Genomic DNA, 25,609 nt, shown 5'->3' on the forward strand with positions numbered 1-25,609 from the left:
TTTTTTTTTTTTTAAGCAGAAAGCTTTATTACACAACTAAGTCCAACTTTTCTTCGCTTCCTTCTTCTAGGTTCAGTCTCTCATGTGCTCCAACTGCTTCCTTTGTTCAGCTCAGCCATTCGCATACTTTTTCGCAGTCCCAGTTCTTTTGAAATTGGAGTATCCAGAAGTAGACTGGTTCTTTTAGCAAGAGTTTGTGGGAATTCACAGACTTAATTTTATTTTCTCATGCTCCATATTAGGCCACAGAGAACGAGAGGAACACAGGAGGAAGAGGAGGAGGAGGATGGAGGAGGAGGAGGGAGAGATAGAAGAGATGCTCGGTTGTGTGCAACTCTTCAAAAATGTCTCTCCTCCACTCGGTAATGATGACAGCAGAGACCGAGAAACTCAGCGGGGCAGGGAGCGAGAAAGGGCAGGCGGGCGCTAATAGCAACCGGGCAAACCTCAATAATGAGAGCTGATGCAAGCAACCAAGCCCAGGTCTCCATAGCAACCGCTGCGACTCTTTCCTGTAGCCCAACTCCCCAGCTAAGTCTGTTTGTCAGTCATTCGGGTCTTTTGATGCAGGCGCCCCTCTCTCTCTCTCTCTCTGTGTATGTATGTATGTATATATATGTGTGTGTGTGTGTGTGTGTGTGTGTTTCACATTACATATGCGCGTCTGTGTGTTTGTTCTCATTCTGCTGCTACCAGCGGTTGATGATCTGGTTCATGTAGTCCTCAGTGGGGAGCCTGCTGCCCGTCTCCTCCGTTCTGCCCCCTTCCTCCCCGCCCTCCTCCCGCTCCTCCTTTCCCCCGTCGCCGTCCTCCAGCGTCGACACGGAGCTCTGCCGGCCGTGGGAGGGCCACAGGCCGACGCCCAGGCCCAGGCCCTGGTGGCTCTGCTGCATGTGGTTCTTGATGCGCTGCTGCCGCCGCTCCTGCTGCCGGGTGTACTGGTAGCGCTGCTGGAACAGGTCGCGGGCGTAGTCGTAGAGCTCCATGTCCAGCTCGTTCAGCTCCTCGATGCGCTGGATCTGCCGAGGAGGGAACGGATGAAACGTTTGGGTGAAGGAGAGGCGGAGGGAAAAGCCACATGAAAGAACATGAAAGAAAGGTGAGAAAAGCCCTTTTTTGAGAGGAAATAGTCGAAGCCTCCGTGGAACTAAAGTCTGGGCCGATGATGGATTACTAAATAATGGCGGACTTTGAGACAGATTCTTCATCCGTTTTTGTTTGCATGAAGTGTGGCGTGACTCTAATGTTTGAGTGGATTAAATGAATGAATAAACAGGAGACATGCAGAGTTGCCCGTCTCCACAGCAGACAATCTGGGCCCATGTTTACTTATCGTCTCAGAGTAGGACACATTTCCAATGACATTTTTTGTCCTACTTTTAGGACTAAAGAGTGAAAGCTTTTGTTTCGCTGAACTGGCCTCATTCAAATGAATAAAGTCGATCTTAACGTGGCCTTAGAGAGTAAATCCCGGAGGGCACAGTCTTTTTAAAACCTGCGATTAGTGTATATTTAGACGTAAAGATGCTGAATCCTTCAACAGGGCCTCGGCCCCCACGGGGAGCGCCCTATTACAAGACATTTTGTTGTACAAAAGCTTCATGTGACTTCTAACATGAGAGGGGGGGGGGAAAAGTGTGTTGGCAATATGTGGAGCAAGATAACAGAAAGGCGTTTGATGTTTGGTGCTACGCAATGCAGCTGGGTTTATTGGCGTGCATCATCTGCCGTGTGTGGACTCAACATGGAGTTTGGAAATGTGTTTAATTAAGGAAATCCCTTTGACATCCGCGATGGAGTACTGGATATCATTTGAGAGACACGTGCGCGTCGACAGAGGGCAAAACGGCACGCTGCATCGGCGTTTGGAAAATTAGAGATGTCTGATCGGCAGCACGAGGGACAGCGGCACCGAGCTCAAGCCGTCACAAAGACTTCACGTGGCAGAGAACCGTGGAATTTGTTTCAATCAATAATGACTCGCTGGGATCTTGATGCACGAGGGTATAAATGAGCTTACAGCAGCTTGGCAGGGGAGTGTAAAGTAAATATTCTTCTCATCACCTGCTGATGTAATTACTTGACATTTTAGAAATAATTAAACACTGTCACAATTTCCTGCAGTGCCTTTTTGAAGCATTTCATTTGAAAGCTACTTTTGAAAACAAGTTTTTGCTCAAAATGCCACACACCGCCTCCCTGAAACCTGACGGGCCAAGTGATATTTTCTCCTTTTTTTTTGTGTGATAATAACCACATAACCTTTCCACAGCCTCAGTCGGCAGGGCATATTTTATTTTCCTGGTTTTGATGTTCAAATCATCAGTCTGGCTGTGTACTGGAGGATATTTCTTTGCTGGGAATAGAGCCTAAGAACTCCCACACTGGACCAATCTAAGTGTGAAGAACGTGTTTGAAGCTGCTGTTTTTTTGTGTTTTTTTTTGTAATGGTGACAGTCATCCCAACTCATTTCACAGCAATATAAAACCACTGTGTTCCTCTTTGGTTTTCATTTTCTAGTTTCTTTTTTAGATTATTTTCCTTTTTTTCAAATTGTATTAGATGTTCTTGTCTGTAAGTGAATGTGCTTCAGCTGCCATGTTTATTTTCTGAGAGAGATGTTGGTCATAACAAAGCATCAGTACCGTTCTTGTTTAGTGGTCCTAGTGGTTCCCAGTCTAGGACTAAACTACCTTCCTTTTTTTTGTAAGGGGTCACAAGCCAAAAGGGCTTATAAACATATTAGGTTTTCTTTTAAATGTAAGATTGTACTATGCACAGTAATTAGTAAATACATTAGTAGAAGTATGAAGCATAAAAAGTAAATTCTCAAGTAGAAGAAGACAAAATTGTATTTAGTGCATGTACTCTGTTACTTTCTTCCACTGACTCTTTAATCCGTCCTTCCCTCTTGAATGTTTGCTTCCTGCCCACAGAACTGAATCTACGTAAGATGAGCAGCAACACTTACCGTCGCGTTGTCCAAGTCCACCCCCGCAGCTCTGGTGCTGTTGTACTGCATGAAGGGCCGGATGAAGCGCAACCTGAAGGTCCGTTCAAACAGGAACTGGGTTTTCCTCTGGTACTCCGTCAGACCAAAGAAGGCCATGTCTCGTAGGTTCTTCTTGGCCGACTCCAGGAGAAGCTGGGCCCTCTTCTTCTCTGGAACCGTGGACATGTTGTAGCAGCCGACGAGGCTCAGGTCCGCCAGCATACGGACCTGTCGATGGGAACGGGAAGCGAAGGAAGTTATAGAATTCTGTGGATGATTGTGTGAACGACGGTCTTAAAGAACCCAACTTTATATCAAGGACTTGTGTTTTAGGAAAGATAAGAGAGCAAATGTTAAAAAAGGGACAATGGAACAATCAGGAGTTGCATTGAAATGAAGAATAAGAAAATAATACTGATGAATAGATCATCCGACTTGCGCTGAAACTAATAATCATCTTCATTATCTTCTCAAGTCATCATTATGTCTACAAATATAACTGCATTCAATTTGCTTGTTTTGTCCAAGTCAAAATCATTGCATCTTCTCTATACTCCCAATAATGACAAAGATAATGTGTTAAAAAAACAACCACATTCAAGCAGCTGGAACCCTAAACATTAGTTCTCTAAATATGACTGAAACTATTTATCAATTGATTAATCCACTAATTATCAATTAATAATTAATAATTGCAGCTCTACATCTCACTAACTGTTGAAATAAGACATATTATTTAAAATGGAAACACTGGTTCTTCATCTTTTATTTGTGTTTTTATTCATTGATTTATTATTAGTGTTGGCTAAAAATAACTCAAACTGCATTTGTAATAATAATGAACTTTAATTATCACCTTTCGTGCACAGAATGTGGCTCAAAGTGCTTTACATCAATAGAAAGAACTGAAAACTAAATAAAGAGCAGATCATTGAAACCGAAAGAGGAAGTAAATGTGTTAGACGACACTTTGAGTTTCTTATTCTGGAACTTTTTCTCTTTGCATTTACAATACAACCATTTTGATATCCGTATCAATAACCGCCACCCTCTCAGATTCTGTGATCGGACATCGTACTAAAACTGAAGCAGCTTCAAGTCTGGTCAATTTGTTCTAAAACGAGACATCGCTTTATCACCGAGTGTGTTCTGGAGCACTGACTGCATACTGATTTGGATTCCCAAGATTACAACACGATGCCTCAAGTGTGTGTGTGTGTGTGTGTGTGTGTCACATTCATAAGCCATGGGACCCTGAGTAATAACAGCCCCAGGCTCAGGTGAGATAAGCTGGCCAACACATTTAGGTGGGAGACTGAGAAAGCCATCAGAAAAGAAGGTGTGAATCTGAGGTGTTTATGGCCAGCAGGTGAACTGCTGACTGCGTGCACGTGTGTGTGTGTGTGTGTGTGTGTGTGTGTGTGTGTGTGTGTGTGTGTGTGTGTGTGTGTGTGTGAGTGTGTGAGAGCGAGAAAGAGCACTGCTGTGTGCCTCTCATCTTATACCGTCCACATATTTTGAATTGCACGGGTTCTGAGTGTGTCTTTCCCATTCTCCTTCAATTAAAAAGACAAAGAAAATAAATCATTATCTCGATATTGTATTTTGGTTTCCTGTGTGTAATTATTCCCTGTATTGTTACTTTCCAATGGGCTTGGATGGATGCAACAGAACAAAGCAGGAGAGAAGTGAGGTCAGGTGCAGAGCTGCATGTTAGTGAGTGATGAACGGCAGCATCGTGACAGAACAGAGCAGCTGATTTCAGTGTTCCCAGTAAAAAGAGAGTCTTTGCCAACAGACGCCCAAAAGCAAAGTTGATTCGCTGAGGATTTGTAGCCAATTCTGTCGCATTCTTTACCACGACGGCACTGGCTTCAGTTCAGGGGACCGTCAACGTGACAACCCTGTAACACATCCAGGCTTTTGAAGCGGCTTTTGTGCGTTTTTTATTGTTATGCATCATAGCTGCTGGTGTGGCTGTATTGGATTTCATCACATTGAAAGCTTTTTTTTTCTTCTTTCTTCTCTGTACCTGTCTGTTGTTGGCCAGATTGTAGGGGCAGTCCATGAACTGCTGCAGGGTGCACCCCGACCAGTCGGAGCCCTCGTAGCAGGAGGGCAGCTCCTCGGGCGTCGGGGTCCGTCCATCGCACATGTGCAGGGAGGTTTTCCACGTGGCTCCCCGCTGCACATGCCGCCACTCGCTGAGGTATCGAGACACCGGGTCTCTCAGCAGAGTGATGTAGTAGAACTTCCTATTGGGAGAAAGAAACAAATCTGTGATTCCTCCGCCGTCCATGTGGTGGCACTGTTCACAACGCTTTACTGCAGCAGCTTAGTCTACGTCCGCAAACCTCAGTCGGAGGAAGGCTAAAGACCGAGGTTTCCACACTAAATACCATATTATTTGCATTTACGAGAAGCAGCTCTGTGATGCACAAAGGAAATCTGTACAGCTGATAGGAAGTCAAAGTACAAATGAGGTGGCAGAGGATCAGGTCCGTGTTTTGGCCACACGATGCAGGAAAAGAAACTGCTGGCACAAGCACATCTCACTCTGCAACACACAACGCCACGCTGCAAACATCCTTATGTCTCAGAATCTGAAACACACACACACACACACACACTTCCTCTTGCAAGTATTAGGTCCACCTGCGAGATATGACTCATCCCGCATCTAAGATATGACTGGGGCTGATTCTGTGGTGTGTGTGTGTGTGTGTGTGTGTGTGTGTGTGTGTGTGTGTGTGTGTGTATAATGTAATGGTGCATAGCACAGTTCAGTGTCTCTCGAGAGGGTACACTCCCACCAGAGCGAAGACCTTTCCAGGCATTCACACTCCGGCTAATTACTGCAGTCTAATCAATCAACACATCCTCATTAACCACACACACACACATGGAACTTGTGTGTGTGGTTATGTGCCTGTAGTGTATCTGGCAGCGATGTTATGGATTTGTCTGGGCAACAGACACATGCCGCCGGTCGAAAATACACACGCTGCCCTCTCTTGGGCTCGCATCGCGTCAGAGGAATGTTTTCAGAGAGAATTCTGTGTGCTGACAGGACTCCATGAAATGGCCCGGTCCACACAAGCCACCTCACATATACACACAGACGCTCTGCTTCCATCACTAAATCTTTGGCTTCACACTACAAAGCTCACCCAGTGAGAGCGGAGGGGTTGCTGGGTGGATACAAAGCCCCGAGTGTCACACAAACAGCAGCAGTGTCTGGATATTAAAAAGAAGTGGCTAAACCCCCACGAAAATCAGTCAGAGGCAACAGGGAGATCTCGGACAGCTAAACAACTCAACCCTAAATCGAGCTAGAGCTGCGAGATGCGCGATTACACAACCAAACTCCAAATCCAGCAGCGGCGAGCAGATCCAGACCTGGACAATAAAACAAACCAACCCCAAAACCAAATCTGGGAGATCCTGCGCAACAAAACAACCACACCCTGAATGTAGCTGCATCATGGAGAGTTCCCTTCAAATGAAACAAATCTAGTAGGAGCAGAGGGATCATGGACAATGAAACGACTAAACCCTAAATCCAGTGGCAGCTGGGAGATCTCAGGCAATGAACCAAACAAACCCTCAATCCTGGGACAGCAGGGGATCACAGCCATAGAAAGAAGTATCTAAACTCTAAATCCCATCAACCTAAACCTAAAATCTCATGTCCGATCTAATCAAAATCAGGGGAGGGGAGAGGCACAGCCGAACTGGAGCCTGCAGAGACCGGGGTACATTATGGAGATTCCTATGATGACATTATCAGGATTCCTAACACTCCCCAGAGTGCAGTGTGCATTTGTGTGTGTGCAAGTGTGTGAGTCTTCTGCGTGCGTTTCTGGGTAAGACTACGCCTATTAAATCAGTGATGACATTTTCCCCCTCCTGGCTTCTTTTCTACTGAAAAAACACGGAACAGTTTGGCCCTCGCAACAGAGACGGGTGGAGAGAACGAGGGGTTAGAGGGAGAGGGAGAGAGAGAGAGAGAGAGAGAGAGAGAGAGAGAGAGAGAGAGAGAGAGAGAGAGAGAGAATTTCAATTAGTTTTCTAATACTGTGAAAGCAGTGAGGGCCTCGAGCCCAAGTGATTTATCAAAGTTATGGCTCCAGCTATAATGAAGGCTCAGGCATATTACCAGGGAAAATAAATAAACAACATGCACATGAACACACACACACACACACACACACACACACACACACACACACACACAGTAACACACAAATTCAACCCAAATAAATGATCTTAAACGGCATGCCTGCCTGTCGTGTCTGCTGGGTCAGGCAGACTGCAGAACTGGTGCCGTGGAGACTTTCTCGCCTTAAAGCCTAATGATGTCTGGCCGTGTACTCAGATCCCTAGGTAATGATGATCACACACACACACACACACACACACACACACACACGCATGCACACACACGCATGCACACACACGCACGCACGCACGCACGCACACGGGCACGCACATGCACACTTTCTTCACAGGTGATATTACTTATAGTTGGAGCATACGTGCGCTTGTCAAATTAACTTCAAAGCTAATACGCGGCGCTCAATCTCTCACTGTCAAGGTTTTTAGCACATCATCCTCTGGCTGAACGCAGGAATTTGCAGTCTGGGAGCAGCAGCTCGACTGTGGCCCTCTTGCAGACTACGTGTAAAAATCTATACTTTTTTCATCAAATTTCCCCTCGAACACACTCGCAAAAACATTCAAAACTGCATTCATCCGGTGTCACACAAGTCAACTAATCAGCAAGATTCATCCCATGGGATCAGCGGCGTTTAGAGAAGACTAATAAAAAAAAGCTAATGTTCGGCAGGGAGAGGTGTGATGAAGCTTTTATCTGGACCACTGTGGGACTGGACAGTTTTGTCTCTTATCTCTCACTTTAATATATATTTTTCATCCCGACCACTTTCACTGAATGAAAAAAAAAACTGAGGCTGTAAGAGCGAGATCTATTTTTCTTTTTTTTTAGAGGGTTTTCTCACTTTTTACCCATCTTTTCTCACCATCTCCATCACCTCTCGAGCACATCTGTGTGTTTACACGCTCCGTGAAGAAGTGTGAAAGCGACACTCCGTCTTGCTAAGAGTACAATCATCTAAGGAGACAACGAGTACTTATAGCATATTTCTAGAATAGTTCCTCCATTTGTTGGTATGACCGTGGTCAAACGTCAAGAATAAAAGGAATACTCAACAGCAGCTTAAACCCAATAAAGACCAGTTTCGTTGGATTGGTCAAGTGAGTCAATGGGAGCTCGCTGAGCGTTATCAGGAGGAAACACATAGCGCCTGGGCCTCTCATGGCCCCTCAGAGCTCAGGGTAAATGAGCCCTTTGCCGGTTTCCTGTGGCTCACAAATCACCACGTTTGCAACCTCTACCTTCTCTCTTTAACCTCTCTTCCCTTTCGGTTTAAATCTTTCCCTTTCTGTCGCTTCTCCTCCCTCAGCCCATCTCTTACTCTCGCCTCGGCCTGTAGGCGTGTCCCTGTCTGATTACAATGTGTTCTCCCGTCTAGGAGAAGGAGAAACCAGAACCGTTGAGTAACGTCCTGGATGGTGCGCCACAAATTGAGGAACGTCGAGGTTTCGATATCGTTTTGAATGTCAAGTGAGCGTTGTTGAAACGTTAAAAACGGTAGGGAATGATTCATTTGGGTTAGGTCTCCAATTTCACATGCTCGGGTTGCCATTTTTACATAAGGTTTGAGGCAAATGAAGAATGTTTTTGGAAGCTTTCTTTAAAACAACAAAAGCATAAGCAATAATGGAGGGGGTTTGTTTTATGGTTGCAATACACTGGAGATACAAACTATTGTTTTCCCTCTCAAGGGAGGAGGGAAATGTTTAGATGTCTTGTTAAAATATAAGGTTGCGCAAATATTCTGATTTAATGACCCAGAACACACAAACTCGGTGACGCCAACAGCATCCCTCTGTGCAGAGCAGCCATGATTTATTAATAGTTCACGGATGTTTGTTGAAACCAGATCCACTCAACAACACCGCTCTTTCCCACATCGAAAAATGTCCCTGAACTCTAACAACTTGTGTAAAGACGGAGACGCAGTAGAGAAAAAAAAGAATATGACGGCTCAGATGTAAGGAGACCTGAAAAAGGCTCAAACACACACACACACACACACACACAAGTGCAAAGAGGTAGAAAAGTGAACCCATCAAAATAAAACACAGAGAGAAAAATAAGGTTTAAGGTTGGATGCGTGTTTCACGGCATGGTTCAATAAATCACTGATGGATGCCAACAAACCAAAACCAGTGACTTTTTTTTTTTTTTAACATTTCAGATGGGGTCTGTGCTTGGTTGGTATTGAGAATCAGTTCTGAATTGGAATAACTTCAGAAAATGAAAGAATGTGTAAAGAAATGCACCTTTGATTTCTTCAACAACAAAAAAAAGTGATGATTTGCTGCCGTTCTCTGTTTCATATCCCTGAATACATCTTTGGGTTTTGGATTGTTGGTCAGAAAAATAAGCGGGGCTGGTTTTGATGGATGTTTTTACAGAAACAGAATGACGACGGGTAATGTCATGTACCTCGCAAAACTCATGACAAATAGCAGAAAACACCCATTATAGGAAAGAAAAGAAAAAGCTGACAGGCGAGGATGTGATTGACACGTCTATAGAAGTTGCTGGAAGACAATTTAAGGGAATAGTAACTCTTAAATCTACAGTTTCTTCGCCAATTTGCGAAACATGTTAAATGAACTGGTCAAAGCGACTGTGTCCGCTGACAATGACATTGGGATGCAAACCCAGCCCAACTCGATGCCGATTGATTTTATGTGCACCAGGATCGATACGCAGAAATCTATTCCAAACCCAACACGTTTCCCGGGAGGACGGCATCAGCGAGTTTCTGTGTGCGTGTGTGCTTGTGTGTGTGTGTGTGTGTGTGTGTTTGTATTTTTAACTTCCAGGGCTTTCCCTCGAAGTCCCGACCAGTGTGACTTCAGTCCCTTTGCTTTCAGAAGAATGGTCCCTTGGGAATGTGCTAGCTGTAAATGCTGAGGAACTGTGTGTGTGTGTGTGTGTGTGTGTGTGTGTGTGTGTGTGTGTGTGTGTGTGTGTGTGTGTGTGTGTGTGTGTGTGTGTGTGTGTATAGAAGGGAGAGTGGGGAGCGACTTGAATCTCAATAGACTTCCACTGAGTCCTTCCTGTTCCATTTTCGCAGTCTCTCTCACACACCCACACGCAGACACACACACACACACACACACACACACACACACACGCGCACACACACACCTCGTGCATTAAACAATGAACAATCAGACATGGTGGTGAGCTGACAGGCTTCAGGATACTCTGTCCCTCCGTCTGCAGCTACGGATCAGCGGTGACCTCTCGAGACTAAACTTCCCCCTCTTCATCCTTCTCCTGTTCTCCGCTCACCATTTGTCATCTCATCCCGTGTCCGGTGTGTCTTCTTGTTAATGACGCATCGAGACAGACAGAAATAGACCCTCCGGTTCAGACAAGCTCTCGAGGCGTCTTCTCTGACTGCCCTGGCTCACTCTGGACGCTCTCCCTTTCTCCCTCCCTCTCTCTTTGTTGGTCGATCAATAACAGCCTCAGGATTCAGACAGCTTTAGTTTGGACTTTAAACACAGAAGACGTACGAGAGACAAGTGGAAAGGCAGAGCGCAACCGAGAAGACAGTGGCGACCGTATTGGAAGGAGGGACACGGAGGGGAGTGAAGCCGACGTACCGGAGATTGTAGTTCAAGATGAGAAAACTTGTGGAAATTCTTTGTTCTCTGTCAGCAAAGAGAAATCACGTCGTGCCAAGATGTTATGGTTTCTGAATTCTTTCCATTGCAAGTGTTCACATTTTCTATTTATCATAACATCCTGATGGAGATTCGCAGACTTCTGGATGCAATTTGATATGCTGTGTGCTGATGTGGCCCAGCTATGGGACTATGGGACAAGTGGGCCAAGTCTAGCTGTTATAATAAGATAAAATATGCGGGGATAGGGCTGCACAATATTGAATCCTATCTATCAAATGTACACACAGTTTCCCTGAACCAAAACAAGTGACATTTTGTCGAACTTAAAAGCAAATCACCACTTTTAAGAAGCCGGTGTCTGGGAATACAGACCCGAAACTATTTATAAATCATCAGAGTGGCTGCTGAATATTCTTCTGTTCAAAGAATTGTTGTTGTTTTTTTGTCACAATAAGCAACTTTTTGATGCCCCCTTGGTTTCAGGGAAAATGAAATGGTCATTTTGCTATTTTGACATTTTAATTTACTCAACATGGTGAATTGTCATTCCAACAGTCAGTCAGCACGTACAGGTTATAAAAAGCAACCGCCGACATACAAGATGCAAAATGTTGCATCAGTAAATGCACAGATGAAGGCTGCTCCGATCTATTTTAATGTTGTAATCCTGCTTAATGGACTCAAACAGCGGTGTGGTACGATTTATGATTTACATGCGGCTGCAAATAACATTTTCAAATCATTAATGAATCTAAAGATCATTATGTTGATTGATTGATGGTTGGGTCTATAAAAACGCCAGAAACTTGCAGCAAACTTCTTACAATTGAGACGCTGGAGGAAGATAAGGCAAGGCAAGTTTATTTGTAGAGCACAACAAAGCGATTCAAAGTGCTTTCTATAAAAGCATTAAAACACAAGGCAGAAGAAAACAAGATTTAAAAACAATTAAGGACATTAAAGCATAAAACAAAACAGTCAAAAAGCTGAAAAGTTGCAGTGCAGTTGAAGAAATCAAATGCAGTAGTGGGGATGAAGGACGGCATTAATATAGTGTTGAAGCTTCTGATCAGGTTTGGCCTAAAACAGCATCAAGTCAGGTGATCCTTTAAATCTGGTTCAGCCCCAAAGAGGAGCCGTGTTACTGTGTCTGCGTACAGAACAACTTCCTCAGCCCCGGTTAGAGAACGACACTGAGCATGTCTCAGACCCCATGCAGATCCTGTCAAAGTATTTAGGGCAGCGAGCTCCTCTCTGCATGCAAGGTGCTCTTTACGAAAAAAGAAGTTGGCAATGCGGAAGAGAGCCGCTAAAGGAGCGTGTGAAAACTTAGCTTATGCCATGAGTGCAGAAATAACGGCCACGGCTCACTGCATTTCAGCACAAACAAAAAAAACGCATTCTTTTCGCGATAACCAGACGCGAACACGGATGGAAGCGGCAAAGCCAGAGTTGGACATTACAGTTCGGGAATGGACAAAAACAAAGAGAGGGCAGAGGGAGAGAGAGAGAGAGAGAGACACACGGGAGGGAATCCCCCCGAGTGCAAAGCTATGTTCGGCAGGAATGTACGGCCGCCTGCTCTCTCGTGTAACTCGACTGGCAACAGCCCAGAGAGCTGTCCGACACGGACAGAGAGATGCGTCGAGAATAAGATGGATTTGGTGAGAGGGAGATGGGTGGAGGACAGGAAGGTTATCACGGGCCATTTTTCATGTTTTCACAATTTTAAGAAGTTGTCTGACTGACAGTTCGGGGTGATGTCACGACGTCAGTTGCACGGCCGGGAGATTTGTGTACCGTCAGCGATTTAGCAACGGTGTGCACGCTTCCTTTCTCGTTAGCGTGTCTGAATGCATGAGGTGGCCGAGCTGCAAATCATTTGCCGACTGTTTTGTTGATTATTCCATGAATTCTTTTGACTATAAAATGTTAGAAAATAGTATGACATATCCATTAAAATTAACCAGAATCCCAGGTGAAGTCTTAAACGTACAATCAGACATAACAAAAGAGAAAAAGGGATAAAATCCTGGAATCAGTAACTGTTTGGTGTTTTTGCGTGGAAACATGACTCCAATTTGCAATTGATTCGGAGATTTCTGATTAGTTTTTTGTGGATTCTTCTGCTTCCAAAAGATTGATTGATTAATCGTTTCAGCGCTTTCTTTTAATTTTCTCACATTCCTGGTTTTCCTTTTAGATTTTTTGCATCAATATGATGATAAGCGCCGATGTGTCTGGTATTGGTTTGCTGAATTCGGCAAAAACAGACGTTCCTGTCTGATATTTTATCCACACAAAGAGACCTCTACAATGCCATGATATTTATACATTTCATGACATTGAATTACATGAACTGTTTTCATCCAATTCACCCACTCCTATTCTCTGAAATATGAAACATTCTATGTCTGTGCCCATCTTGTTGTAATAAAAGCAGAGTGGATTGGCCCAGCAATAGACAAGAAAAGAAAAGAAATAGTCCAAAAATCTCAGATTATCTTTGGTTTTACGGCAGATCACAACAAATAGCAACATGTTCTTTGCCTTTGCACTGTAGCTGCGTCCCACAGTCATAAAAAAAGCCATTATTAATTAAATTCGTACATATGGACCACAATAAAGGTGTTAGGATTGTGTGAAAAAGGACTCTCAGCAACTTAAAGAAATACTGCACGGAGACAAATACAGTGAAAATGTATGCAAAAAAAAAGCCAATAAGACAATCTGCTGTAGCTTCCTGAAGCCGAGACAAACACTCTCATTTGGAGGTGTGAACGCGGTACTACGAGAAAAATGCATTGACCAGAGGCCATTTCCATAATCATGCAGCTCGAAAAAGGAAATGAGATATGAGCTTGAAAATGAGAGAAATGGAGGTGGAGCTTTAGGTTGTTCAAGGTAACACAAATCAACTTGGCAGCCCTGTGTGTGTGTGAGTGTGTGTGTGTGTGTTTGCTTGTGTGTGTGTGTGTGTGTTTACAAATTCCCCTCCACTCTGCGTCATATTCATATGCCTCCTGATACTAAGGTCAAAGCAATCACTTTGTTAATATGCTGACATATGGACGCGCTGCACTCCCATTACCCCACCCAATCCCACCACACACACACACACACATACACACACACACACACACGCAGACACACACACCTGCGCAGTATGACATAATCCCCGGCGTATGATGATGATGATGTCAGATTATTGATATGTCCCAATAGGTCACTTAACAGGATGAAGTGAAATCACCAAGAGTGAGGGAAAGGGGGAGGACGAAGAGGAGGAGGAGGAGACATGACGCAGAGTTCGGGGGCAATTAAAAGGCTGGGTAACGAGGCTAATGAGTAGACAGGTGGCCCCATTACAGAAGCAGCCGCACACATTTATTAACACACTCATACACACAAAACCTCCCCTCTGGCTGGGATTAGTGTGTGCGCGCAAGTGTGTGTGTGTGTGTGTGTGACCCCCCCTCCTCCTCTGTTTCCCCGTTAATCAGTCGTCACATACGAGACCGGAGGCAACAGGGTGTTTCTGTGTGCATGCATTGTGTTTGTGTGTGTGACTGGAGGCGAGAGTGTGAAATTGGAGTGATAAGGCAGTTAACATTCAAACCTCCCCACCTGCCCTGTGCAACCCAATCCACACGCGCGCACAAGCACACACACACACACACACACACACACACACAGCTCGATGCTAGCTTCTTTTGCTCAGCTCTTCGCTCTCCACTCCAGCGCTACATCTGTATATTATGTATGTGTGCCAAAAAGAAGGCATTTGTTTGTATGAATAAACAGGATAATGAGATATCGCTGAGCCAGTAGCGGCGAAGAATAGTATGTGTGTGTGTGTGTTGTGTGTGTAAAAGGGAAAGAAAAAGACAGAAGGCAGATGCAAGACTAGGATTTTTTTTTTTTTTAAAGAAAATACTCTTTCAAGGTAGTGTCAAGTGTTTGCCCAGAAAAAGGAAAAAAAAAAACAAGCTGATGTGGCTGTAATTACAGACAGAGTGAGTATGATTCACGTTTACCCAGAGAGCTCAGCAGATGCACAAACAAACAAACACAAAACAGCAGTCACATGAGGATAACGCTCAGTCTCTGGGTATCCTTGAAAAGTGCAGAGAAAAAAAAAAGAAAGTCCTACAGGTAGGTTTAAATTATTCTCGAGCAACCGAGACACAAAAGAAGCACAAAGAGTCGAGTTGGGAGAGAGACAAGAAGACGGAAAGACAGAGAGGTGGTGGAGCGGTGAAGGCGAGACGGGGGAAAAGCAAAGCGAAAAGCGTCTAAAACTGACATTTGAGGGGGGGGGGGGTACGTCTGCATATCAATGGTGCTTGCATGGGTAGCGGTGCTTATTAGCTATTGACAGAGACGGGAGAGAGGGCAGACAGAGGGACAGCCAGGAGGCCAGTCAGTCAGCCGGGCCCGGAGACGGGCCTGGGGCTGGATTCACACTCTCCGGTCCTGGGACCGCAACCTCACCCTGGGGAACAGGGAGGGGACAATTGGCGCTTTAAGAATGGAGGGAAACGTGTGAAGGGAAAATGGGGAGGGGTGCATATGAGTGATGTATGTATGTGTGTGTGTGTGTGTGTGTGTGTTTGGGTAACGGGTCCTCCAAGCCCAATTAGGCCTGACTGCATGTCGGAGGGCTGTGCCAAACATGCCCCACCTGTTTAGAGGGGGCCATGGGGCTAATGAGCACTGCCTGGAGGGAGGAACGACATGAGAGCGAAAGAGGAAAACTGGGGAAAGAAAATTCCAGGGAATTATAGAATAACGATGACATTCCCCAGGTTTTGTCCCGGTCCCTTCTCTCTCATTATGCGGCCGCAACTCAAGAGACACAATGTCAGAGGGATTTCACAGCTAAAATTAGCCTTTGTTATCATATGCAATCATACGGTACAGGCTAGATACATGTGACAGGGCGGTGCACACAGACACACAGACACACACACACACACACACACACACACACACACTCTAATCAGCCAGAGAAAAACAAGCAGCCAAGCAAATTAAAACCAGAAACGGGTGGAGAGGCAGGAGAGCGGGAAGAAGAGGGCATAATGAAATAATAAGAGCCAAATATTGTGCAACAGGAGCAACAACAGTTTTGCGAGACAGAACGCTTCTGTGTTGTGTGTGTGTGTGTGTGTGTGTGTATGTGCGTGTGTGTGTGTGTGTGTGAGTTGGGTGAAAGAAGCCCATTGTCTAGCGGTGTAATTCAAGCTCACAGCCCCAGCTTTGCCTCAAATGAGCTGCGAGGCTGTGGCATCCTTCCTTCAGTCCTCGTATACTCCTTCCTCGAATCCGTTTAACTGGCCTCGAGTTATCCTGAAAGGAATATTTCAACGCAGATGAAAAGTTCACCACTCTCTTATCCGTCAGCTAAACCCAGCCTGTTATCTTAGCTTCGCATAAAGAATGGAAACAAAAGGAGAAAGCCGGCTTGGCTCTGTCCAAAGATCACAAAACACGCTAATTAACACGTCGTATCTCCTTTGTTTAACCCATAAAACAAATAAAAAGATAAGTTGCAGTTTTATTAACTTGCACTTGAAAAAAAAAAACCAGATAGGCAGTAATGTATTTATTAGTGAGCTTTAGAGGTGCTGGATTTCTTTTTACTTTGGACAATTTCACGTTTCGTGTCTTTATGCGAAGCCAAGCCAAACTCACCTAATGCAAGATGTGGTCTTATATTTACCGAACAGAAATGAGAATCATTTCATCTAACAAGAAAGCAAATAAACACATTTCCCCAAAACCTTGAGCAGTTCTTCTAATCATCAATTGACCAATGGCTTCAAACAAACTAACATTTACGCATTGAGGTGACCAGAGCACTGAGAGGAACTTAATTGCTTCTTTGATTCTTTCACACTACATCACACAAACACATACGCGCCAGCAATCCACACACACACCCACCCACACACACACACACACACACATACACACATCCACATAATCAACCGGCAGCTGCTAACCCTGAGATTAAGGCCAGTGTGACAGACGTGATTTCAGGCTACATCTGTGACAGAGAGAGAAAGAGAGCAGAACAAACTCTCCAACAAACGTAGAGGAACATGCAGCTAACATGCACTGAGCAGCAAATTGTTACTGGCTAGTGGAGAGGAAAAAAACAAGAGGTGGAAAAAAAAAAAAAGGGGGGGGAAGAAGAAAAGCTGTGGAGCCACGCACCATCTGTTGGGTGCATATCAACTGCATTCAGAGATTCAAAAGGCCATTAATTCCACAGGAAATCCAACACGGACTAAAGAGGACAAGACCTCTTATCAAACAACCTTTTAATAAAAATGTGAAAATAAGAGATGTTTGACAGGCGATAGATGCAAAGTCCCCGCCTTTTTACAATTCTCTATTTGGCTAAAGAATAAAGGGATTATATATATATATATATATATATATATATATATATATATATATATAAACAGTTGTGTTTGCATATATATATATATATATATATATATATATATATATATATATATATATATATATATATATATATATATATATATATAAACAGTTGTGTTTGCATTTGATGCGAGCAGGCTTTTAGTAAAGGAACCCGGCCTTTGGTCATAGCTGAAATTGAATTAGATCTCCATTTAGCCCGCCACAAACTACTCTGCTCCGCCTGCTCCCATGTTCTCCTCCGCTCTCAGCACCCTCTTCCCCCCTTTTCTCTCACCTCCCTCTTCTTCTCTCTGTCTTAAACCATTAAGAATGACACTGAAAATAATTGAAATGCCTGCTCGGTCCTCCACAAAACTTCAAACCTGCTTTTCAAGAAAGGCATGGGAAAAGGGAGGGAGAGAGATGGAAGGAGAGGCTGAAAAAAAAAGTGAGGAAGAGAGGGGAGATCTTTTTTTTGGGGGGGACGGGGGGGGGACGGGTGGTGGTGAGCTGCTCATTGATATGACAATTTGATTTTCTGGGCTCTGGTGTGAAGCAGCTTAAGGGGGCATCCCTCTATTATAAGACCTGTGACATCTAGCCTCTCCGGCTCCTCAGCCCACACCTTGCAGTGTGTGTGTGTGTGTGTGTGTGTGTGTGTGTGTGTGTGTGTGTGTGTCTCTCTCTCTCTCTCTCTCTCTCAGCACTTGGGATTTTCACCGTGCTTGCATGGACGGAGATCTGTGTGTCCATCTCAGGCAGACTCTCCCCTGAGTTTCCACTCCCGGATCACATGCTGGGGAATGTGAAGTCGGAGCAGCTGTCGGCCTGGCAACGCTCCTCGCCAACCAAGCGGGATAGAAACTTACCAAGCATCAACACCCCGACATTCTCCACAGCAGAGGACGGGCTCTGTGTAGTGTGTGCGTGTGTGTGTGTGTGTGTGTGTGTGTGTGTGTGTGTGTGTGTGTGTGTGTGTGTGTGTGTGGGGGGGGGCTTCAGTAACCACTCATGTTGTCAGTAACTATTCGGCATTTAGCTGAAGACCCCACCCAGAATGATTGAGTCAGAATTCAAAAAGCACGAAGAATATAAATGTTGTTATTTTAAGCATTTTAACATCAATAAATCAGAGCTAAATTAATTTGGAGCCTGGCAGCGTCTATCGGCATCTACAGTGAGTGCCTTTCACAATTTGTGCCACCTGGTTGGATTTGGCACGAAATCTGCTCGTTTGCCTTATAGAAGGAAACTGGCAAAAGGGCTGCTGTTCCTCCAGCGCAAGCTGAGCTCAAGCTTTGGGATGTTCTGGCAATGGAAGAGAAATTAAATGGAAAAACAACAAGTGAAAGGCTGATGGAAAAAATATACATCACAGCTGACATGTTTATCGTATCCACTAAAAAGAAAGTAAACCGAGGCCGCGGGTCAAAGCCAGAGTGCTCCTTTGATAGAGGCAAGAATTATTAAAATAAAGTAAATAAATATTCCCTTTAATGGTCATGTATAATAGACTATTACTCAGTATACAGGGAGATGATCAAGTGTGTAACTGGGACTGAAAAAGTGTGCAACGTGTTTTTCTTGAACATTTTTGCAAAGTTATGGATCTAAAAGACATGTAGGAACATTTGGCCCCATAAACAAGGCTAACGGATGTTGTTATAGTCAGACGAGGTGAGAAACACAAGCGGTCAGGTTCTTAACAAATCCCAAGGTTTGCCAAATAAGAAAAAGGCGAATAGTTAACGTTTTCCTTTAGTTTTTGAAACTTTTTAAAAAAAAACTGCGCAATCCAAAAGCAGACACGGTACCGGTTGCAGCTGCGTGGGTGTGTTTCTACTTTCAAATTTGAAAAAAACATCAAATTCTGCTGGCGACGACTTGAATCGACAGAAAAGTCCGACGAACAAAAACACTTTCATGTGCACCACAACAGCATGGCCAACAATAGGAACTAATGAACACATATTTCTAATGACTAGTCATGACTGAATCTAAAACGCACACGGTACTTTCGTCAACAGTCTCTGTCAACACTCAAAAAGAAATGAATCGCAGCATGTTTCACTGCCCGCTGCGGTTAGATCATGAAACGGCTCATTCAAATGTTATGCAGTTGTTTTTTTAAGTTATTAGTTACATCTGTGTAATCTGTTTCCTGCTACGACGAGTCAAAAAGTCAGCCGGCACAAGGCTCTGTCGAGATCCAGCATCGCGTCATGCCACCTGTGCTCCCCAAACTCAAAATTTCAGCCTGTTGCCTGTGTTCAGCTGTGTACAACGCAGCACGCCAGCACAGCGGATGGGGCAGAGAAAGACTCGCTGGGTCAACTTTGACCAAATGTGGTTGCTGTAGTTCTGGAAAATTACTATTGATATTTTGGGTACGCTTACTTTCAGTTTTTACCTCAAATTAGATCGTGTTACTTGCCATGTCAGACTTTGCCGGAGCGATGTCGGCATGTACCCAGTAATTACTTTGATGAGTGCCGTGTTATCACAACAGCAGAAATTATGGCCAGAACTACACAAATCATACCACAGTTGTATTGTATTGCACAAAGGGTTTGGCATTTGGCCATAACAACCAAGTCCCAGAGCAGATGTTAGTCAGTGGAATGCCTACATAACAGTAATAGTACGAGTGTGTGTGTGTGTGTGTGTGAGAATATGTTGCAGCGCATCCTACCCTCAACAGGGCTAACAATGCAAGATTGTGTCTCCTTGGAAGATATAAAAGACTGTTTGGGCAGAGGCTGATATGTAATTACATTCATCTGCCCAGCCAGAAGAAACACGTACTGACGAGCACGTGTGCGCATGCAGGCACACGAACACACACTGATAAATAACGGGGAGAATCAGGGTGAATCCGAGTGAATCCCAAACAAATCCTTGGATCAGATACCATGGTAGGGGGTGCCGGAGGGAAATAATAATGATAAAAAAAAAAGAAAAAACCACAGACTAGAGTGCGTGTGAGGATTGTGTCTGAGGGTCAGAGTTGGAGTGTGTATGTGCACGTGCCGTGCACTAGAAAAGAGACTGAGTATATTATGGCTAAAACCCGCAAGAGACCATGTGCCAGGGGAACAATACACGATGCAAATGAAGCTCCTCCATATGGTGAGTCAACGAAGCGCTCAACACACACACACACACGCCGCACACACGCACAGAAAACATGTCTACATTGAAGAGCCAAGTGCTTTCCCTAATTTCTATGCTAAATCTACAAAGCCTTGTAAGAGCTATCTCTGCAAGAAGATGGAAAAAAAGGATGGAAACAAGAAGAAAACAGAATGAGAGGACAGGAGATGGATAGGGTGGCAAGAGGCAGACGCTCAATAGAGGAAATAAGAGAAACCAGCCAATACCGTCTTCTGCTCGTCCTGATTAGCATTCAGTAGGAACTGGAGGAAACAGTTAGCAGTCGGGCCCTTATCAGAGACTGCCTGCAAACCTCCCACACTGGGTCACCGTGCTGAAAGCTCACCGTGTCTTCCCCCCCTCCCTCCCATGTCTTCCCACTACCTATTATCTGTTAATCCACCCACACTGGTTCATCCCAGTGTAACAGGAAACATTATTAACTGCTGAAAAAAGACCGACCTCGAGACTCGAAGGGAAAGCTAATCGGCCAAAAGCCTGCAGGACAAGTCTGTTCGTCTAGCCCACGCCGTGTCGTCTACCTACACAATGCTTTGGACAGCGACCTCGGGAGTTCGCAACCCGTCTCCAGGGGAGGGATGGCAGGACGGAAGGATACCGATAGGAATAGGAAGGATGGAAGGATTAAAATATAGACTTCTGTTGAGGTCAGACATGGTTTGGCGCTGAGAACATGTACCAAAGAAATGCTGCTGTAACAGAGGGAACATTGTACCCTGCACTACATTTTGTAGTATTTAACCTCCAGTGTAGTACCAGCAGCTGGCAGGAGCTCCAAACTTGCAAACATAAATCCTTGTAAAAAGTAAATAAAACCATCTGTTAAAGTTGGAAGTAGCCGCCATCTCTCCAGCTGGGGGATAAATTCCCGTTTAAACTTTCCTCCCCCCTTGATGGTTGTACAGCGGAGAATGTTCCGCTGGAATTATGGATCTGTGTTTGGTTGTGTGTGTTGGAAAGAGGGAGAGAAAAAAAAGGTAAGCAGCGGTGGAATGATGATCCTGTGATTTCCCCCCGAGGCCACATCTGCCCTCGCTGAACAGGCCGCCTCCAAAAAGCCCCATCTGACATTCCTGAAGCATTCCGCCAGCATTCATCACCCGCTCTAAGACCCCTCCTCAATACCCCCACACGTCCCCGCTGTGTACACCTCTCCCCCTCCACTTCACTAAGAAGCTCTGAAGCTAGATCCAGAAATGTCCAGAATGTCTGCTGTGAGACTTGCCAGAGCCAGAGCAGGATCCCTCGCTCCCTCCCTCCATGCCGGCCTGCAGCACCGGGGTCATTGTTCAACTTTCCCAGTTCATTCCTCATCCATGGCTCACTCCAGCTCTTTTTACTTTTCTCCACCTCTGCGGGGAGTTGCGGCTCTCTAATAGAGGCATCTACCATGTCCCACTAACTGTTGGAACAGCTGGAGCTGGGATGCGTGTGGAGCGCTGCCCGTGTGTGTGTGTGTGTGTGTGGTTGGGTGTATGATCGGGTGTGGAACATCTGCGCCGAGAGGAGCGATGGGAAATGATGGTGCAAGTGCCAAGCCAGGAATATCTGTCACACTCTGACATATCAAGGCGCCCGACTGCATACGCAGACAAGCGTGCACTCAAACGCGCACACGAGCGTGCACGGAAGCACGCACACAAGCGTGCACGGAAGCACGCACACAAGCGCGCACAGAAGCACGGACACAGAAGCGTGCGCGGCTGCGGCTGGCGGTGCTCAGACACGGTGACACCTACCCAACACGGCAGCGGCTCTGGTTTTTATCACGCGACATAAATCACACCATCTTCTAATTGTCCCCGACTTCCTCGGTCTCTGACAATCTGCTCCTTGACAACCGGCCCATATAACTGACAAACGGCGCCCTCGACAAACGTTGTCCTGGGTAACCCGGCGTTTATCAGAGGCCTCCATCCATTTGGAGTCGCTTTCTGCTGGCAAACCCCTAAAAGTTTGATAAGGCAGAGGTGGGCATGAAGCTCCATATTTAGCCGCCGCTGTCAAACGCTGATTTAGCACCGCAGGTAATTGCACAGAGTCACAACGACGCAGGCAGGGGAGTGAGTTAGAGTTGTGGGATGGGAAGGAGGGGGCGGGAGGGCTAAATTATGCTGAATAGCACTGTGGTGATATCCCCCTTTTGCTGTTGAAACAATGCATCGCCGGCAACCACTTTTCATTGAGACAGCGGCATCAAAGCAAGAATAATGGATCCTCGCAGAAAACCTCAGCTCGATAGTTGGAGAAACAAAGCTCTCATTGTAATCGCAGGCTCTCTCCCTCCTCTTGTGCATTCATCCCGGTGTTAATCCTTTTCACATTCCTTTGACTCTACTGTAGGCCATTAGAGGACGAGAATTAGAATTCTACTGTAGATTTCTAATCTGTTCCATTGCGTTGGGCTCCCATGTTCAATCAGCACTTGGCAGCAGAATAAAGACAACAGAGGAAATCTATAGAGAAGTCAGACAGATACATCAGAGCCATAGTCTCGCTTAAGTTGTATCACATATCAGACCGTACCATACAGTGTGATTTTTGAAGCCTGATGCAATGACATCTACGGAAATGAGATCTCTTTTTAGTGTCTCCAGTATCTACTTAGTTTGGAGGTTCAAAGTTAATTCTTGCTCTCGGAAATAGCAGTTGACAAAACAATGTCACCCCAAGGTTCAGTTTGTCGTTTTGGAGCTTTTAATCATATAACATAATCTTCAAAACATCAACAACAAAGGCATGGATTTCCTATCCACTTAAAAACAGTCTGTGCTGCAGTCTTTGGCAGTAATTATTGCTCACATTGTGAGGCCCTGACGTACAGTCTGACTTTCTCATTTTCTACATAGTCGCAGAGAAAAATCTTCCGGTGATGGAATTGATTCCACTTCTCGCATGTAATAGGAGGCCTATACGGTCCATGGTTTGACCCCGGGGTTAAAAAGAAGTGACCACAGACACAAGACTGCAGGATGCTATTATAGTATGTCTGTGCAGATCCATAGCCACCAGACTGTAACAGGCCCGTAGGGGAGAAAGGCCAGCTTCAGTGATGATGATGATCATAATAATGGGTTTTACATGGTTCCCCGTAGAGAGCAGACGTCCCAAGTTCAGCTTTAAGGCAGCGCTCAGGGTTTTCCACAATGAGGGGTAGAGAGCATGTGTGTGCTTGGGTGTGTGTGCAAAGACAATATTGAGAACTCGAACAATAAAAACGTAAGAGGAAGACGTAATAATCGCTGAGGCCATAACCGTACTAAGTCCAGACCGACTGATGTCCAAACATTCCCCACTTCTAGTCTGTCTGGCTGATATATTGCTATATTTAAGCACAGCATAAGCGGAAAAAAATCCTCTTAATTTGAATAAAACAAAATAAATTGAATCCTTATCGTGTCTTCAGAAAATGTAATGAACAGTATTAAAGTAGACGCAGACAGTCGGGCGTGGGGAAATTAAGAAATGGCTGCTCAAAGATGAATTTTGTCTGGATATTTTTTTACCTCATTAAGAGTACAGCTGAGGGGGTCAGCAAGAATTCAGTTGGGCAATAGAGGGGGAGCAACATGGTTCAAATTTGAATCCAGCACTGAGCTACAAGGACACCTTGGCAGGAGACATTTAGTCTGAGAATCCAGGCTCACTTGTCTGTACGAGATGACCACATTACTAATCACCCCTGCAGGAGAGATTTTAAATTCTCTAAACTGTCATGCAGCCTGAAGCTTTTGAGCCGCCGGCATTCATTATGTGATTATGAGGGTATTCACAGTTCTCCGGGGATACTGGAAGGCGTCTCTCTCCAAGGCTGCCAGGTATGTCCCAAGATTTGTAATCCTATCCGAGGGTATGAGAATGCCTGAAAGGAGGACACCTCAGCCGGGGGGGGGGGGGGGCACTCGCTTCCCTGGGGGAATACGACCACAGGCCTTCTAGTTAGAGGAAGGTCTTCACAGGCGTTATACCTGTGGGCATTTTTTCTTCATCAAGTACCTTTTGTATTTGTCATTCATAAAATTCTTGCACCCTTTTTATTTGTGGTAAATAAAGGTACTACCAATGGCCAGTTAAAAGACAATCTAAATGGATGCAGCAGAGCCAGGGATATTGTTTATTCCACACATTCTTCTCCCTTGTCAAAACTTGCCACCTTCGTTACCCAACGCAACTCGACCATGAACACTTGGGTCGTAAATTCCAGTGTGTTACGCTCATAGTGGCTGTTGTAGCCTCGAGCCGCTGGCCTCAAGCAGAGATGAGTGTCTACAGCGGCCTGCCGAGTTCACTTCTCCACTCCCTCAGATGTTTTGTTTTTCAACTTGTAGAAGTTCAGTGACTGCCCTGTAGCAGGCTATTCCGCGCTCAATTCAAGTTTGTTAAAAAGCCATTGTTCTTCAGTAAATATCTGTGCGGCTAGTAGCGGTGGTGTATCGTGGTCGTCTCCCTATTACCGACATGGAGCGTGTATTTGGGTAAATAATTGAGCCGACTCTGAAGACCTAGGAGATAAGGAGTGGCAATTTCTGTTTGTTGTAGTTGTCGGATAAGCATAAGATGGTGTACTTCTGTGTTGTTCATCATTCTGGCCATGTGTATGTACATACAAACTGTTTTAGGGCTTAATTCCTGTGCTTCTGCTCATTCTTGGGAGCAGACGGTCGTCACGTGGTGTTGGGCCAAAGCTCGGTTGGAACGCCAGGACTTTTTCTATGAGAAGCTTATCAGTCAACACAATTGTGTAACATAACATTTGTTTGGACAACGTTTCTCTGTTATATCCATTATTTTTTTCTCCACTTCGCTACATCGCATTAGCATCTTAACCATTCAATATGACTTATGTCTCACGGCTAAATATATAAAGATCTCAGATGAATGGATTCATCTGTTCTGATCTGAAGGGCACTCAGTTCTGAGGATAATGTTTTTTAAGCTTGAGCCACTACTGTTCCCTCTTCTCCTTTATACAACTTCTGCTGGTATCTCAGCACAGTCAGCATACATGGAAATATCTGGGATTATTTCCCTCCCTTAAGGGGAAACCATTAGCCGCCATTCACGTTCGTATAGTTTGAAAAAGAGCTTCCACAGACGGATCTGTGAGAGCAAACATGAAGTCTTAATTTGGTTTTGCAGGTGTTGCTGTGTTATTGTTACTTCCCTGTGCCTAGGCCGACTGCTTTCAGATGACAGCTGCTTTACGT

At 44.9% G+C, this 25,609-nt stretch overlaps 1 protein-coding gene across 1 annotated transcript in view; it reads right to left on the reverse strand.

Moving 5' to 3' along the window:
• Positions 1-25,609, reverse strand: part of hs6st1a (heparan sulfate 6-O-sulfotransferase 1a) — a 50,607-nt gene continuing 24,998 nt past the window's right edge. The window contains exons 2-4 of the mRNA XM_068581175.1: positions 5,026-5,248; positions 2,973-3,221; positions 1-1,019 (exon numbers count right to left, since the gene is read on the reverse strand). Of these exons, the coding sequence (XP_068437276.1) occupies positions 690-1,019; positions 2,973-3,221; positions 5,026-5,248 (802 nt within the window). The 3' untranslated portion in view covers positions 1-689. The remainder of the gene's footprint in view (positions 1,020-2,972; positions 3,222-5,025; positions 5,249-25,609) is intronic.

Source organism: Clinocottus analis, unplaced genomic scaffold (genome assembly GCF_023055335.1).
Source record: "Clinocottus analis isolate CAN_PGR_092001 unplaced genomic scaffold, fCliAna1.0.p SCAF_17, whole genome shotgun sequence".
Lineage (NCBI taxonomy): Eukaryota > Metazoa > Chordata > Actinopteri > Perciformes > Cottidae > Clinocottus > Clinocottus analis.